Raw genomic sequence first — 15997 nt, 5'->3', positions numbered from 1 at the left:
TTATTTTTCATATGATCATTCTCATTCACTATGGGGTTTTTTTCTTTTTATTTAAATAAAATTTTTCTTTTATACTGGTTTACTTACAAAGTTCATGTACACTCTTTTTCACACCAGATCTTTCCCATTCTCTTTACCCATCAAATTGCTCCTTTTACATTAACCCAATCTATTTCCCCCTGTTGTTCTCTGCTTCTTCCAGTTTATCCTATTTTTACAACCATAGTTTCATGCAGTATTTGTCCTTTTGTGACTGAGATGTTCCACTCACCACAATGTCTTCCAGATTCATCCATGTTGTGTGGTGTTTTATAAGTTTGTTGTTTTTCAATGCTGCATAATATCCTATTGTGTGAAAGTGCTACAGTTTTCCTATCCATTGGTTTGTTGATGAGCACTTGGGCTGCTTCCATCTCTTCATTATTGTGAATGCTGCAATAAACATGAATGTGCATCATCTGTTCGTATTGTGGCTCTTTTGAGTTTATTCTCAATATAGCAGGGTAGAATATAGTAGGGTAGACGACTCAAATAATATTTCTATTTCCAACTTTTTGATGGGGTATCAGACTGCTTTCCATAATGGTTAAACCATTTTACACTTCCACTAGCAATGTACACAAGTTCCAATCTCTCCATATTCTCTCTAGCATTTGTTGTTTACTGTCCTATAGAATTTTGCAACTGTTACCAGGTGAGATGATAGCTCATTGTTGTTTTGATTTGCATCTCTCTAATAAGTAGGGATTTCAAACTTTTCTTCACATGTTGGCTATTTTAATTTCTTCTTTGGTGAAGTGTCTATCCATATCTTGTGCCCACTTTGTGATTGAGTTCTTTGCATATTTCTTGTTGAAGTGCTGGGGTATTCTGTAGATTTCCTTTTTAGTCTATTAGAAGATTTTTTTGATAAGCATAACGATTTGATTTTTAGAAGGAGCCATTCAATTATTTTCTACTTTAAAATATTTTATATTTTAAACATTGTTCAACACTTGTCTCCTGACCGTAGAGCTTTTTTATCCTCAGCCAGACATGAGATGGAAATGATATCTGGTGGCCTTGAGTAGAGGAAAGAGAACTGGTTGGCAGTGAAGGCGGGTAGATAGGCTTGTCATTAAGGAATATTTAAAAAAAAAGAGCAACTTGGAAGAGCAACCTTTTTCTAGTGAATCACATGAAATAATCAGAATGGCTTAAACCCAGGGTCATGCTGAACTGAGATTGACAGCTAATAAAAGCCTCGTAATTACAGGGAAACATTAGATTGGAAAGTACAGGGATTCTCAAAACACCTGCAGCCATTTAATATATCTTATGTTTGCACCAGTCCAACAGGCAGCTCCCAGAGCAAGACTGGTCTCATTACTGAGCTAATGGGTATTATGCTCTGAGGTACCTTTTCTTCTGCCAAATAAATCGGAATTTTTAAAAGTGAAACCTGTTACTGCTATGCTGCAAATGTTTGCAAGGACATCACTGAGTGTTTTAGGTGTCAAGTTTAATTTGACTTGGCCTGGAGTAGTCTTTCACAAAAGGCTCAGGAGGCACTCGCTGTGTCAAGGGGAGAATCTCTTTCTGCTCTTGCTCTTCGAGCTGTGACAGAAATCAGACCTTGATTCCCTCAGCACCATTCCTCAAACAGAAGTTACTCCCATCTCCACAGCCAAAAAAAAGTAAGTTGTGATGAAAGTTGTCTTGCTCAATTGTGTGTGTGTGTGTGTGTGTGTGTGTGTGTGTGTGTATGCATGTGTAAGGGGGATGGAAGAATAGAGAGGCCCCCTCACACATTCTAAAATACCCATTTGCCCTCCTGAAGTGGCAGATACAATCATCCAAGATTCTGGGGAAGTTGACAAATGCTTGCACATTACCAAAGAGCAGAGTGACAACACAGTGACAATGAAATGGGGTGCTCTGTGTGTACATGCTCACACTGGTGTGTACATGCAAACTTCCTCTCCAGAGCCAGCCCACGTATCCCCTAGACACACCTTTAGGGGATAGACTGCAGCTCTGTATCTGCTGTTTGGAAAAAAGGGTAACTCCTCTATGAATTGTAGATTTTCCTGGGCATTTTTCACCTCACAACAGCTCTAATGTCCTTGGCATCAAGCTCTTACTAGGGATTAATAACTGGCTGGGCTTAATGGCCCTTACTGTGTCCTGGGCCATTTTCCCAGCCAGCCATTAATTCCAAGCAATGCCCTGGGCTCTGGTCATTATGGCTTCCTGGGTCTGGTGGCTGCTCTGAGGCAAATGGTCTCTGCCCCCTTCTCTGCAGACAGAAGACTTCCACAGCATACTCTTCTCTTTTAGCTCCATGGTACAGATGACAGAGTCTGGGGGGTTTAGGCAAACTCTAGAACAGATAAACAGTATGCCTTACTCTAGTGCCTCAGTAAGAGAGCAGGGAAGGCATTTGTCTATCCATCCATCCCTTGGTGTTAGTCAGAAAGTCAATATGGTAGGTCAAATGGTTTATGTTACTAACCCAAAGGTCGGAGGTATGAATCCAGCCAAAGTTTCCTTGAAAGAAAGATTAGTGATCTACTTGCAAAAACTCAGCCATTAAAAGCTTGACAGAATTCAGTTCTTCTATGACTCATAGCATCATTGTGAGTTGGAATCAACTGGGCAGTCACTGGCTTAGTTCATCTGAATCAGGACCAAAAAAAAATATATTTCTAAGACTGAAATGTCCTAGGATGTCTGTGGTTCCTGTCAAGAAACACCTCACCAAGTGGAGTTTAAAACAAATGTCCCAAATACAGAAATAAGAGAGGATGTTATACAAGCCCTAGGATCCACCTTCTCTCTCAAATAAGTACTCAGTATTATTTCATCTCTCAAACCTAATGGCAAAGTCCCAAGTTCACCTTCTGGTGGCTGACTTACTGCTTCATTCATCTAATACATTAGTACATCTAAGTACAGCATCAAGAATCTTAATTCATCATGACATATTTTTACCTATTCTAGTAAATTGTGATGCTAAACCAAAGGTCACCCCTCTGGGGGTCTTAATCTACCAGTGACTATAAAGAAGAAAAATGGACAATTTCCTCCCATGCAATTTACACCCTCCAGAACACAATGGAAAATCACTATGAGTCAGTTCTAACTCAATGGCAGTGAAAGAATGGTGGAAGGAGGGACCATTAAGAGACATATGGAGGAACATGACTGTGTCAGAGATCTGTAAGACATCCTGAGAAAACAGTGTCATTCAGTTGGCATAATTTTTAGTTTGAATGTCCCACAGACTGCTAAAAGAACAAGTAAGTCTGTCATAAAGAGAGTGCAGGCAAGGCGCTTGTTAGAGGCAAGGATCTCACATACTTTGGGCATGTAATCAAGAGGAAAAAGACATCATGCTTGGAAAGGTGAAGGGCCAGAGAAAGAGGAAGATACTTAACTAGATGGATTTTCACTGAGACTGTTAACAATGGATATGAGCATGTCAGAGATCAAGAAGATGGCACATAACAGGGCAAGGTTTCAAACTCTTGTTCATACGGTTGTTATGAGTCATAATTGACAATAACAAACCAGAACCTACTAACAGCCTACAACGTTAAGAATTCCAAGCATAATAATTAATTATTAATAAAAGAGGTACCATTGGGACTTTACTTCAAAATAAATTTTCCAAGTAATATTTGGAAACAGGAGTGGCATCCACTTCCTAAACAACATGCCTCTGGAAACTCTATGAACCTGGAGAAATGTCAATAGTTATAGAAAGGCTTCAGGCCTTTTGTTCATAGGGTCTCTATGAGTTGTGCTCGACTCAAAGGCAATCAACAACAGCAACAATTAGGCACAATTTATTGTAAACTACAAATAAAAAAAGACAGTAGTTGTAGGAGAGATTGATGAGAAAGGGCTGATGAGAAACAGCAGGGTCCACTGGGATGTAATCTTACAAAGTGGGTTTATTGCCGCAGGATTGTATTAAGTACTTAGTGTCTTTTGAATGGACAAATTAATGCCATCTGACCACAAGTATACAGTTGATTCTTCCATACTTGTCTTTAAATGGTGAGGATGTGAAGTACTATTTTTTTAAAGGCCCATTTTAAACCCTGAGTCTCTTGACCCTATTCATAACTGACAACATGCCATTTACTCATACTACTTGTCACTTGCCAGCTGTGAGGGACCTCTCAAGAGTACTGAAAAGCAACAACGTCAGGCTGGAGCCTAAGGTATGCCTGATCTGGGCTATAGTCTTCACAATTACGTGCAGAGAGTTGGACAGTGAATTGGGATGATAGAAAGGAGAATTAATGTCTTTGAGCTGTGGTGCTGGAGAAGAGTGTGAATATACCATGGACTGCTAGGAGAACAAACAGGTTTGTCCTGGAGCGGATGAAGCTGGAATGCTCCTTGGAGTCAAGGATTCTGAAGCTTCGTCTGACATACTTTGGGCATGTTGCTAGGAGGAACTGGTCCTTGGAGAGGGACATCATGTTTGGCAGAGTGGAGGGGCAGCGAAGAGGAAGACCTTCGATGAGATGGATCGATTCTATGACTGAAGTGGTGGGAATGAGTGTGTTTGAGATGGCTAGGTTGGTACAGGATAGAACAGCATTTAGAACTCTTATACATAGGGTCGCTATGAGTCGCAAGCGACTTGATGGCACATAACAACAACAACTTGTCACTTGGTACAATCTTCTTAAATGAGCTTTATGAGTTTCAATAATGGTACATTGGGACTGGAAAAATACCTAGAATGTAGAACTTTCCATTTTAAAACCAGTCCAACTACAGCCAACCAAATGGTTGGTCACCAGAAAGGTCAGAGCTGTCCCATAGATTTATTCTGTTCTACCATCACCCCTCCATCTCATCAGCCCCTCCAAACCAACTTTAAATTTATGTTCTCACCTCTCATCACAGTCCAAATTTAATCACCTCCATGAACGGAGGCTTGTTTCATTAGAGGTCACCAAATCCAAAAATGCTATTCAAGCCTTGTTTTGCTCATTCTATCCTGGATTGATAGAATCATGACTTCGCCTTTTCTTTGACTGAATTGTTGTTATGGTTACATGTGTCAAATTTGAACCAACTCATAGCTGACCCTCCAGTCTGTGTTCAGAGGAATGGGAGGAGACTGCCCTATTTCCTTCAACAGGGCAGCTAGTAGATTAAAACCACTTGCTTTGGGGTTGGTATTACAGCTTTCTATCCACTAATGCCACCAAAATAGATCATTTTTCCCTAAAATAGGTATTATAAATTCAAGCAACTGTATTTGTGAACATTATTGCACATGGGAAATGTGTTTTCTTTGCAATATTTAAGTCTAAGTTATATTCTCTGTCTCTCTATCATTGTTCTCAATTTGAACAATTTGTATTTGACAGTCCAATGTGTTTTCAGAGGCAATAAATTGCACAGAAAGAGATTGCCATCTTTCTCCCCAGGAGCAGTTGGTGAATTGGAACCAGTTGCCTTTAGTGTCACAGTGCAACTCTGTATCCACTAGGCCATCATGAGCTCCCCAAATTAGTGTAGTGTTTTAAGCCAATCATTTTTTAAGATCTAAACAGCATATTATGCACAAAGATAAGCAAACAAGAATAAAGGAAAGAATGATTCAATATGGGGGAAGAGAGTAAAGCTGGGACAATTTTTTCCCCCCAGAGTGAACAGAAAAAGCATTCCCCTACAGTCAAAACAACCTAAATTCAAACTATACCTGTGGATGTTATTGTAAAAAATAAATTTCTGTTGGTTAAAGCTACAAACAGAGTTTGTGGTATTCAATTGTCATAGCACTAAGAAATGAAGCCCATTGCCACAGTCATGGTGTCAACCCACCTGGATGAGAGTCTTTCACTCTTTCACCATCCATTCATTTTAACAAACATAATGTCCATCTCCAAGGAATAACCTTTCCTAGCAACATGAAGCTTCATCAGCTTTGCCTCCAAAGAGCACTCTGGCTGCACTTACACCAAGACATATCTGTTAGTTCTTTTGGCAGTCAATGGAATCTTTAGCACTCTTCTCCAATACCACATTACCAAGTCTTGTTTCCCAGTGTGGAAAGCACTTATTCTTTTAACCTACTCCCACAGCTGTTGATGATTTTCAAGACCATGTTGATCTGCAATACCAGGTGTTAAGTTGGCTGAAGACCAGAGGGGTATAACTTTAATGGCTAAAAACTGCCAACTTTTAGGCTAGCACCACAAATCAGAATTCCAGACTCTTCATTGTGCTAGTGAGAAACCTATACTTAGGCCAAGAGGCTATTGTGCAAAGAAACACTGCTTTGTTTGAAATTAGGAAAAGTATCCATGAGGTTGTATCCTTTCTAACTACCTATTTAAACTGTATGCTGAGCAAATTACTCGAGAAGCTGGACTCTATGAAGCAAAATGTGACATCAGGATTGGAAGAAGACTCATCAGTAACCTCCATTATGTGGATGACACAGCTCTGTAATTTCAGGTCTCTACAAGTCAAAGCTGACTTGATAGCACACAACAATAATATGTTTGATAAGAAAGTCTTGTTAAATTTCCCCTTTAGTAATAGTAATAGTTTTATAATCTATTGCTTTATGAGAATCTAGGATATGATTATTCCTCAAATATTAGTTTGACATTAACCATACTTCACCATCATGTAGCTGTGACTTGGTCTATAGTGAATAGACATCTGAGAGATACAGGCATTAGGTAGAAGACCCTGCAATCTTTACTACATTCACCTAATCTAGTGGTCTAAGAACAGTATCAACAGTACTGTTAAAAAATAGCATCAATTAATTTCTGGAAGTTAGTTAGAAAGTTGTGCAGGAAGTAAAGTAAACAGCCATAGCATTCTGTTTATTCTGTTGTACTGAAATGGGACATTGCTTAATCGAATGGCTGTGCAACCGGAGTTCAAATCACAGCTCTGGCACTTTCTAACAGTAGGATCTTGAGGAACTTCCTTTCCTTCTCTAGAAATCAGTAGTATCATTTATAGAATGGGTATGATAATAATACTTTACAGAGTAATTTGACTAATTAAAGCAAATATTACATAAAGAGCACCAAACAGTGTCTACTAAGTGGTGAGCACTCACATATTAGCTAATTGACAATTCATTGCATTATGTCTTCTAATCTTACCTTGCTTGGTCCAGCCATCTCTCTTCATACACTTCATTGCACGTTGGCCTAGTGGCTAGAAGCTGCACTGCAATTCCAAAGGCATGCAGTTTAAGACCACCAGTTGCTTCTCGGAAGAAAGATAGGCCATCTTCTCCAGTGAGATTAACTGCCTCTGAAAGCCTTCCAGAGGGTCAACAATGGTTCTGATACCCAACAACAGCTGGCCTACTGTCCCTCACTGGGGTATCAGCTCATTAAGAATTTCTATTATCTCTTTATTTACATTTTTATGATATAGCACAGTGCTTATCACCAAGGAATTCTTGAATATCTTGAAAGGATAATTGAATATGATGAGTATTTATGGTAGATTCTCTGTTTTACAAGTTAATGTATCAGTTGACACAAAGTAAATACTGATTTACTGAGTGCTGCAAAATACTCCACACTGATAGGTTATCATGATAGCAGGGACTATTTATTGACTACTTTATGCCCAGTTCTACACAAAGTACTAGATTCAGCAACATACAATTGCTATTTTTTGTAAGTTTAATGGGCAATCTCCTCTCGTGTAATTTACTGCCTCTTAAAACTCGATGGAGGGTCAGCCATGTGTTGGTTCCAACTTAACCATACACAACAGCCACATTTGTAATGGCACACTAATAGTGTATATTTATAAACTTTTTTCATTATATCAAGCTAGAATGAGTATTGCCTTGACTTTAGGGTTAAAAAAGATCAGTGACTTGCCAAGGTCTCCTAGTTAATGCATAATAGAGACATGTCTGGGACTATCAGGTGTTCTTGGCCTCTGAGGAGTACAATAATGTAACTGCTCTCAAGGTGCTCTATTTCTCATTCTGAAGACAGAGCTAGGACGCAGAAAACTTCCATTAAAAATACAGGACTGAATATATGTACTACTAAATTGAGTTTGATTTCTTGAGGCTGTGGAGGGAGCCAATGTACCTTGCTCAAAGTTAACAGAGAAGGGCAGAGCCGCTGATGGGAAAAACCTAACCATGTAAAGTATTCCTTCAGAACATTCTTGTTTGTCATTTTGTTGTGTATTTGTTGGCCTTGCCCCTCAGGCCATAATTATATTCTCTTCAAAAAACAACTAGTAGATCTTTTTCATTTAACATAAACAGGGTAATACTTGATTATTAGAACTTAGGTGTCTAGACATCAAATCGTTGCTGTGCCAGGTGTTGAAATGAACATTGACATAAGAATTTTCCCTAGGAAGCACACAGTCAGGCTCTCATAAGACATAAGTTCACTGCAGATAAGAGAGGGACTCTGAGGTATGTGGTGCTGAATATGGAGCTTTCTTTTCTACAGATAAGACAACTAAGTCTCTCTCTCTCTCCCCCCTGAATGTGGGAGAAAGAATCTCAATTGTCATTTCTAAATTATGGCAGCAAAGAGATTATACCCTTTATATATTTTCCAGTGATTCTGAAATAATGCTCATTCCAGACAAACATATTTGTGTAATAGCCAAGAATATTGATAAATACTTAAGTCTCAATAAGGTGATTGAACAGAATCAACTCACAGTAAATTGCAGCACGAATTTGTCTTTGAGTCGGAAGGTGGTGGAGTGATGATGCAATTTTACATTCAGAAAGATCTGTGTTTAAAAATATGCCTTGATTACTTTCTAGTTATGCATCCTACAGAAGATTTGTTAGCCTTTAGCCTTTCTAAATGTGGACATTCTCATGGTGAGAGAAGCAACTTTGCTAGGTTGATAATTTGGAAAAATTTTGATGAGTTGGTCACATAGAATCAGTAAAGTTCCAAGCCCAATACTTAACAGATAAATCTCTTTCTTTCTGTTCAACTCTGTCACCGATTTTTAATAGAATAAAAGCAGCAATAAAGCAGCAACAGGAAGGTTATATTCCTAGGAAAAAGGGATATGCACCTTTCTCTGAAAGCAGGGAAATAGCCTCCTAATATAAAGTGATGTTAGTCCACTTGATGCTAACAATGCCTTTCTCCCCTTCCCTTCCAGCCCCTGAAAATGCACTGCAAAGATTGTGCCCTGGTGACAAGCTCAGGACATCTGCTGCGCAGCCAGCAAGGCACACAGATTGACGAAACAGAGTGTGTCATTCGCATGAATGATGCTCCTACGCGAGGTTACGGGCGTGATGTGGGCAATCGGACCAGTCTGCGAGTCATCGCCCATTCCAGCATCCAGAGGATCCTGCGCAACCGCCAGGACTTGCTCAATGTGAGTCAGGGCACCGTGTTCATCTTCTGGGGGCCCAGCAGCTACATGCGGCGGGACGGCAAGGGCCAGGTCTACAACAACCTGCAGCTGCTGAGCCAGGTGTTGCCCAAGCTCAAGGCCTTCATGATCACACGCCACAAGATGCTGCAATTTGACGAGCTCTTCAAGAAGGAGACGGGCAAAGACAGGTACTGAAGCAGGAGGGTAGAAGTTGGCAAATGACGAAAGGGAGGGTCATGGACAAGCAAATAGCAAAGCTATTGAAGAACTCTGTTGAAGGTCTCACATCAGTAGGGGTCACCTATAGGATTTTTTTTTATAAGGCAAAGGAAAATGGAACACTGAGGCAGATGTATAGATAATGTCCAAAGCTTTATTTCTAGGGAGAAGGATGCACAAATGCTGGCCTCCACTGGTAATAAGGACAAGAGAATAGCTCTATAGAGCTTCATTTTACTCAGATGAACATTAAGCAAAAATATGTATGTGCATATGCTTTTCCCTTCCAAAGGCAAACATTTATTCAGCCAACAGGTATTTAAGGAATACCTACTAATTGCTTAGCACTGTATCTGGCACTAAGACTACATCAAACATAAGAAAGTACTAGTCCTTCTTGAGAACACATCCAAAGGATATGAGGTAAAGTCTCACCATCCTTGCTTCCAAGGAACACCCTAGTTTTACTTCTTCTAGGACACATTTGCTTCTCCTTTGAGCAGGCCATAGTATATTTGACATTCTCATCAGCATCACAATTCAAAGGCATCAGTTCATTTTTTAACTTCCTTATTCATTGTCCAATTTTCACAAGCATATAAAGCAATGGAAAATACTGTAGCTTGCATCAGGAACACCTTAGTGCAAGTGACATTCTTGCTCTTTATAGAGTCATTGCAAGCCAATTTGCTTATTGCAATATACCATTTGACTTCTTTGATACTGTTTTCTGTAGGTATTTATTGTTGACTCAAGTAAAATTAAATCTTTGACCATTTCAATCTTTTCTCCATTAAGATATTTATGGATCAAGCCATAAGAATGTTTGTTTTCTTTATCAGTTTACATTAGCAGGAAAATACAAACATTTTGTGCAACTGAGGGAACTTATAGGGAGCTCTGGGGTCTCTAAAGGTAAGGAATTATGCTACCGACACAGGCAAGCAGTTTGAATAGACTAGTTGCTCCATGAGAGGCAGGTAGGCGATCCTCTCTGTGTGACTTATAGCCTCTTAAAAGCTGATGGAGGGTCAGCGTTGAATCAGTTCTGGCTTGATGGCACATAACAATGGCCAGAGAACCTATATTATGAATTAAGTTGAATGATAGTTAAGGATGACAAAAGAAGAATTGATGCCTTTGAGTTGCAGTGTTGGAGAAAAGTACTGAATATCACACGTTCTGCCAAAAGAAAAAAAGAATTATCTTGGAGAAAGTGCAACCAGAGTGTTCCACTGAGGCAAGAATGGTGAAGCTTCGTCTCACATTTTTGGGGCACGTTGTTAGGAAGGACAAGTCCTTGAAAAAAAGACATCATGTTTGAGAAGTTGAAGGATCAGCATAAGAGAGAAATACCCTCAACAAGATGGATTGACACAGTGACTATAACAGTGCATGTACCTAAAATGGTGAAGATGGCACAAGGTAAGGCAGGGATGACTGTTGTCCATCTTTCTCCTGAGGAGAAACTGGGGGATTCACACATCTGCTTTTGGATTGACAGCTCAGCTCCTTACCCATTAGGTCACCAGAGCTTACGTACATTCAATATCACGCTACCTAAACATAGTACAGGGTTTCTTTTTCTCTCTGTGGGTCAAATTATTTTTAAAAGTCCTGATCTAGGGAATGCAAAAATGTGGGAAAAGGGTTCTAAAAATGGTATAGTTTAAGATTAACCTTAGCTGGGAGTGTTTCACTAAGTGAAGAAAGACCTAGAAAGAAGAGTGAAAACATTCCCTGTGGGTATAACTGATCAAAGGTGAGAGGACAGGCACTGGATTGAGGAAAATCTACTATGTCTACAGTCAGAGGGGCTGGAAGATGGAGACGAGCAGTAGTACATTGTAGCCAAATACACAGCTTTGAGCAAAATTCTAGCTAAATAATTCACTGGGGGGAGCTTTGGTGGCCTAGTGGTAAGAACCTGCACTGCAGTCCCAAATGCCTGCAGTTCAAATCAGCCAGTTGCTCTGAAAGAGAAGCATGGGCAGTCTCCTCCCATGTGATTAACTGCCTCTGGAAACTCACTGGAGGGTAAGCTTTGGTTTTGTTCTGACTTGACAGTGCTCAAGAACAACGTGTGTTTTGGAAACTCAGTGATCTTATATTTGACAAGAAAATTGTGACTGCCTATTAAAATTGATCTAAATAAATGACCTTGTTTTTGTAATTCCAAAACACACATTTCTATAACTAATATATTTTTAATGTTATCATTAACATACACACACACATATACACACACACACACTGTTGTCATCAAATTGATTCTGACTCATGGCAGCCCATCTATGGAGTTTCTGAAGCTATAAATCTTAATAATCTTAAATCTCAAAGAGTGGCTGGTGGGTTGTAACCATAGACCCTTTATTTCACCCCAACTGACAAAATGTGTTATTTGGATAAAGTTTATCTTAGAATAAGTGTGTAGGATAAATGAAATAAAGACTGTAAAGTACTGGATCCATTCCAGAAGCAGGTCGTTTTTGGAGAATAGAATTTTAAAGAAAGACCAAAGCCCAGAGTCTCCAAATTCTTGGCTTGGATCAATTTTCCTTTTTATTGAGACTTTTTAATTTGGAAACCTTGTGACCTTTTCAAGGTTGGTCTAAACAGGAATGACACTGAGTCAGGATCAAAGAAGACAGAAAGGGTTGACCACGTCCCACTGTGACCTTCTTTCTTGAGGGGCCAGCAGACACCTTGTTTATCAAATATATCTTGTATAGATATTGAGCATCATCCCAGGCTGCCAAAACCCTAACCATTTTTTTCCCTCTAAAAACCACATGAGTGGCTTAACTTACGAAACATTTTATAAGGAAGAGCAAATGAGGTTTTTTGTTTGTTTTATAGATTTTATTATTATTTATCATTATTATTATTAATCTTAATGAAAAAAATACAGAGACTTTGGATTTCCATTCATTCATTGTTACACTTTTCTCCCTGCCCAACCCTCCCCCACCCCAGTTCACTCTTCTCTTTGAAAAATAAAAGAAAAATTCTTTCATTGTTATACAATCCCTCCCCCCAGGTTCACTCCACTATACAGCCTTCATTCTGGATTCCTGTTATGACAATAATACCTAATCACATATCCCTTTTAGACAGTTTTCTCCCTCATCTGTTTCAGTGCAGTATTCATTAATTATCCCATCTTTCTCAGTCTCCCCATAACCCCTATATCAGTCTCGTTTTACAACAGTGGCACTATGCACTATGTGTCCTTTTGTGACTGAACTATTTCACTCAGCATAATGTCCTCTAGGGTCACCCATTTAAAATAATATTTCATGTGTTTCTTGTTTTTCAATGCAGTGTAGCATTCCATTGTGTGAATATACCACAGCTTCTGTACCCATTCATTTGTTGATGGACACATAGGTTGTTTCCATCTCATTGCTATTGTGAACAAAGCTGTGATAAACATGGGTGTCCATATTTCTGCTTGGATGGCAGTTATGGTCTCTTTGGGGTATATTCCCAGTAGTGGAATTGCTGGGTCAAATGGTATTTCTATTTGCAACTTTTTGAGAAAACTCCATAGTGGTTGCACCATACTGGTTAAAAGAATCCGTAAGCACAAACACCCTCTTCAGCGGAATACATTTTCCTCTCTTGAATTACAATGACTAATGAATGTAAGTATTCTTAGAAGAATGTTGTAGTATTTACTATTTAGGACTGTAACCCATTGCTTCTGAATCCAGTTACTCCAGGGAAGAAAGAAGGGTGAGAAGAAAGAAGTTACTCCCGTGGTATTTACAACCTCCAAAAACTCCCTGGAGAGTCAGCAATGAATCCATTCCAATGAGCATTTGAGAAACTTTAAATTGGAAACATGAAGACAAAGTCATCCTGCTCTTTGGTCATTTTGATACTTAGGAAGCAATCTCATTTTAAGGTATATACCACTTGGTAAATTCTGAGCAGTAACAACCTCCTCTTATTCCCCAGTTCTGTCACTCTGATGGGAGGCTGAGGAGGAAGTTGTTAAATCTCTGTGGCCACTAGGTTTCTTTTTCTACAGACTGCTGTCTGTGGATATATGCACCATCCCTATTCAGAGAATTCAATTATAGATTTATTGCTGTTATTGTTTTGGGGTCATGTTAAGCTGCCTCTGATTCATAGTGACCCTTTACGTACAAAAGAACAAAATTCTGCCCAGTCCTGCACCATTCTCCTACACTCTGCTGTGTTGAAGCAGCCACTGGGTCAATCCATTTCACTGAGCATCTTCTCTTATTTCACATCCTCTCTCTTTTTCGAAGGATGATGTCCTTCCCCAGGGACTGGACCCACCTGATGGCGTGCCAACGCTGTGGGAGACAATATCTCACCATTCTTCCTTCTAAGGAACGTTCTGACTGAACATCTTTCAAGACAGATTTTGTTGTTCTTTGGACAGTTCATCATTTATTCAATATTCTCATCAACAGTATAATTCAAAGACATCAATTCTTTTCTGATCTTCTGTACTGGATTTCCAACTTTCACATGAAGCAAATGAAAATACCTCCGCTTGAGTCAAGTATACCTCAGTATTTAGACTTGTATCCTGCCTCTTCAGATTTTGAACATTTCTGTAGCAGCAGTAATATGTCATTTGATTTCATGACTGCATCTTCCATGGGCATTGACTGTATAGTCAATGAAAATTAAATCCTTGACAATGTCGATAGTTTCTCAGAACAAAAAGTTGTGAAGCTTTTTGTTTTCTTTATGCTGAGGTTTAATCCATACTGAACACCATCGTCTTTGAGGTGGTTCAAGTCCTCTTTCTTTTCAGCAAAGTTGTGCCATCTGCATATTACAAGTTGTTACTGAGTCCTCCTCCAATCCTAATAACACAGTATTTTTCATATAGTACTGCTTTTCAGATCATTTGCTTGGTTTATAATTTGATTAGGTATGGTGAAAACATACAACCCTGACACACATAGTTCCTGGCTTTAATCTCTGTGGTTGATAGATCGTATCAAGATGAATAAGACTCATAGCAACCCTGTGAACAACAGATCTGAATCCCGTCCTATCATGTGCCATCTGCACAATCTCTAACACACTCAACTCCCTTCCTGAAGTCCCAAGGTTAATCTACCAGTTAATAGTCTTCCTCTCCATCGCTGTCCATCCAACCTCAAATACAATGTCCCTCTCCAAAGCCTCTCCAGTCTACATCTCATAAGCATGTGAGAGTGAAGCTTTATCACCTCTGCATCCAAGGAGCACTCTAGCTCCAAGACATATGTGTTTGTTCTTTTGGGAGTCTATGAAATATTCCGTATTCTTCTCCAATACCACAGTTCAAAGGCACCAATTCTTCCGTCATTCTTATTCACTGTCCAGCTCTCAGATGCATAATAAATGACTGAAAAGACTATGGCCTGACCAAGGTGCCCTTTAGTCCTTAAACTACTATCGTTGATCCTCAGTAATTTGGAGAGGACCCTAACTGCAAACTGTCCAGGTGACATATGTACCTTAACTCCTGGCTATGAGCACCACGTATATTGATTGTGGATTCAAGTAAGATGAAGTTGTTGACAGTTTCAATCTTTTCTCTGTCTCTCATGATGTTGCCTATTGATCCATTGGAAATTATTTTTGTTTTATTGGTAATTATATGCAATCCATATTGAAGGCTGCAGTGTTTAACCCTCTGTAGAAAATGCTTCAAGTCCTCCTCAATTTCAACAATCAAAGTTGGTTCACCTGCATAACAAAATTTATTGATGAGTCTCCCTCCTATTCTGATGCCACATTCCTCTTTATAATATCCAAATTCTCAAGTAATTTTCTCAGCATACAGATTGAATAGAAATGGAGGAAGAATAGAACCATGACATACACTTTTCTTAATTTTAAAATATATAGTGTATCTGTGTTTCATTGATTATGCAAAGGTGTTTTACTGTGTGCATCATAACAAACTATGGCTATCTCTGAGAAGAAGGGAAATCCCAGAACACTTGATCGTGCTAATGCTAAACCTATACTTGAACCAAGAGGCAATAGTCAGAACAAAGCAGGGAAACACTGCATGGTTCAAAATTGGGAAAAGTGTATGCCAGGGATGTGTCCTATCTCCATAACCTTTCAACCTGAGTGCAGAACAGATTTTCCGAGAGGCTGGGCTCTATGAGGAGAAGTGTGGCGTCAGGATTGGAGGAAGATCTATTAGCAATCTGTGTTATGCAGATGGCACAACCCTGCTTGCTGAAACTGAAGAGGACCTCATGCACTTGCTGCAGAGGGTCAAGGACTGTAACCTTCAGTATGGATTGAGGCTCAATGTCAAGAAGACAAAGATTTTCACCACTGGACCAATTGGCAGCATCAGGATGGATGGTGAAGAGATTGAGATTGTTAACAACTTTAGTCTACTCGGCTCCAA

At 39.4% G+C, this 15997-nt stretch overlaps 1 protein-coding gene across 1 annotated transcript in view; it reads left to right on the top strand.

Annotated features, from left to right (window-relative positions):
* The window catches only part of ST6GALNAC5 (ST6 (alpha-N-acetyl-neuraminyl-2,3-beta-galactosyl-1,3)-N-acetylgalactosaminide alpha-2,6-sialyltransferase 5), a 315495-nt gene that overhangs the window by 254765 nt on the left and 44733 nt on the right, over positions 1–15997 (top strand). Inside the window, exon 3 of the mRNA XM_006888597.1 lies at positions 9151–9560. Coding sequence (XP_006888659.1) covers positions 9151–9560 — 410 coding nt within the window. The remainder of the gene's footprint in view (positions 1–9150; positions 9561–15997) is intronic.

This window comes from Elephantulus edwardii, unplaced genomic scaffold, assembly GCF_000299155.1.
Source record: "Elephantulus edwardii isolate Elephantulus edwardi_28Jun2011 unplaced genomic scaffold, EleEdw1.0 scaffold00069, whole genome shotgun sequence".
Taxonomy (NCBI): Eukaryota; Metazoa; Chordata; class Mammalia; order Macroscelidea; family Macroscelididae; genus Elephantulus; species Elephantulus edwardii.
The sequence above is the reverse complement of the archived record's forward strand: the minus strand, read 5'-3'. Positions and strand labels throughout refer to the sequence as shown.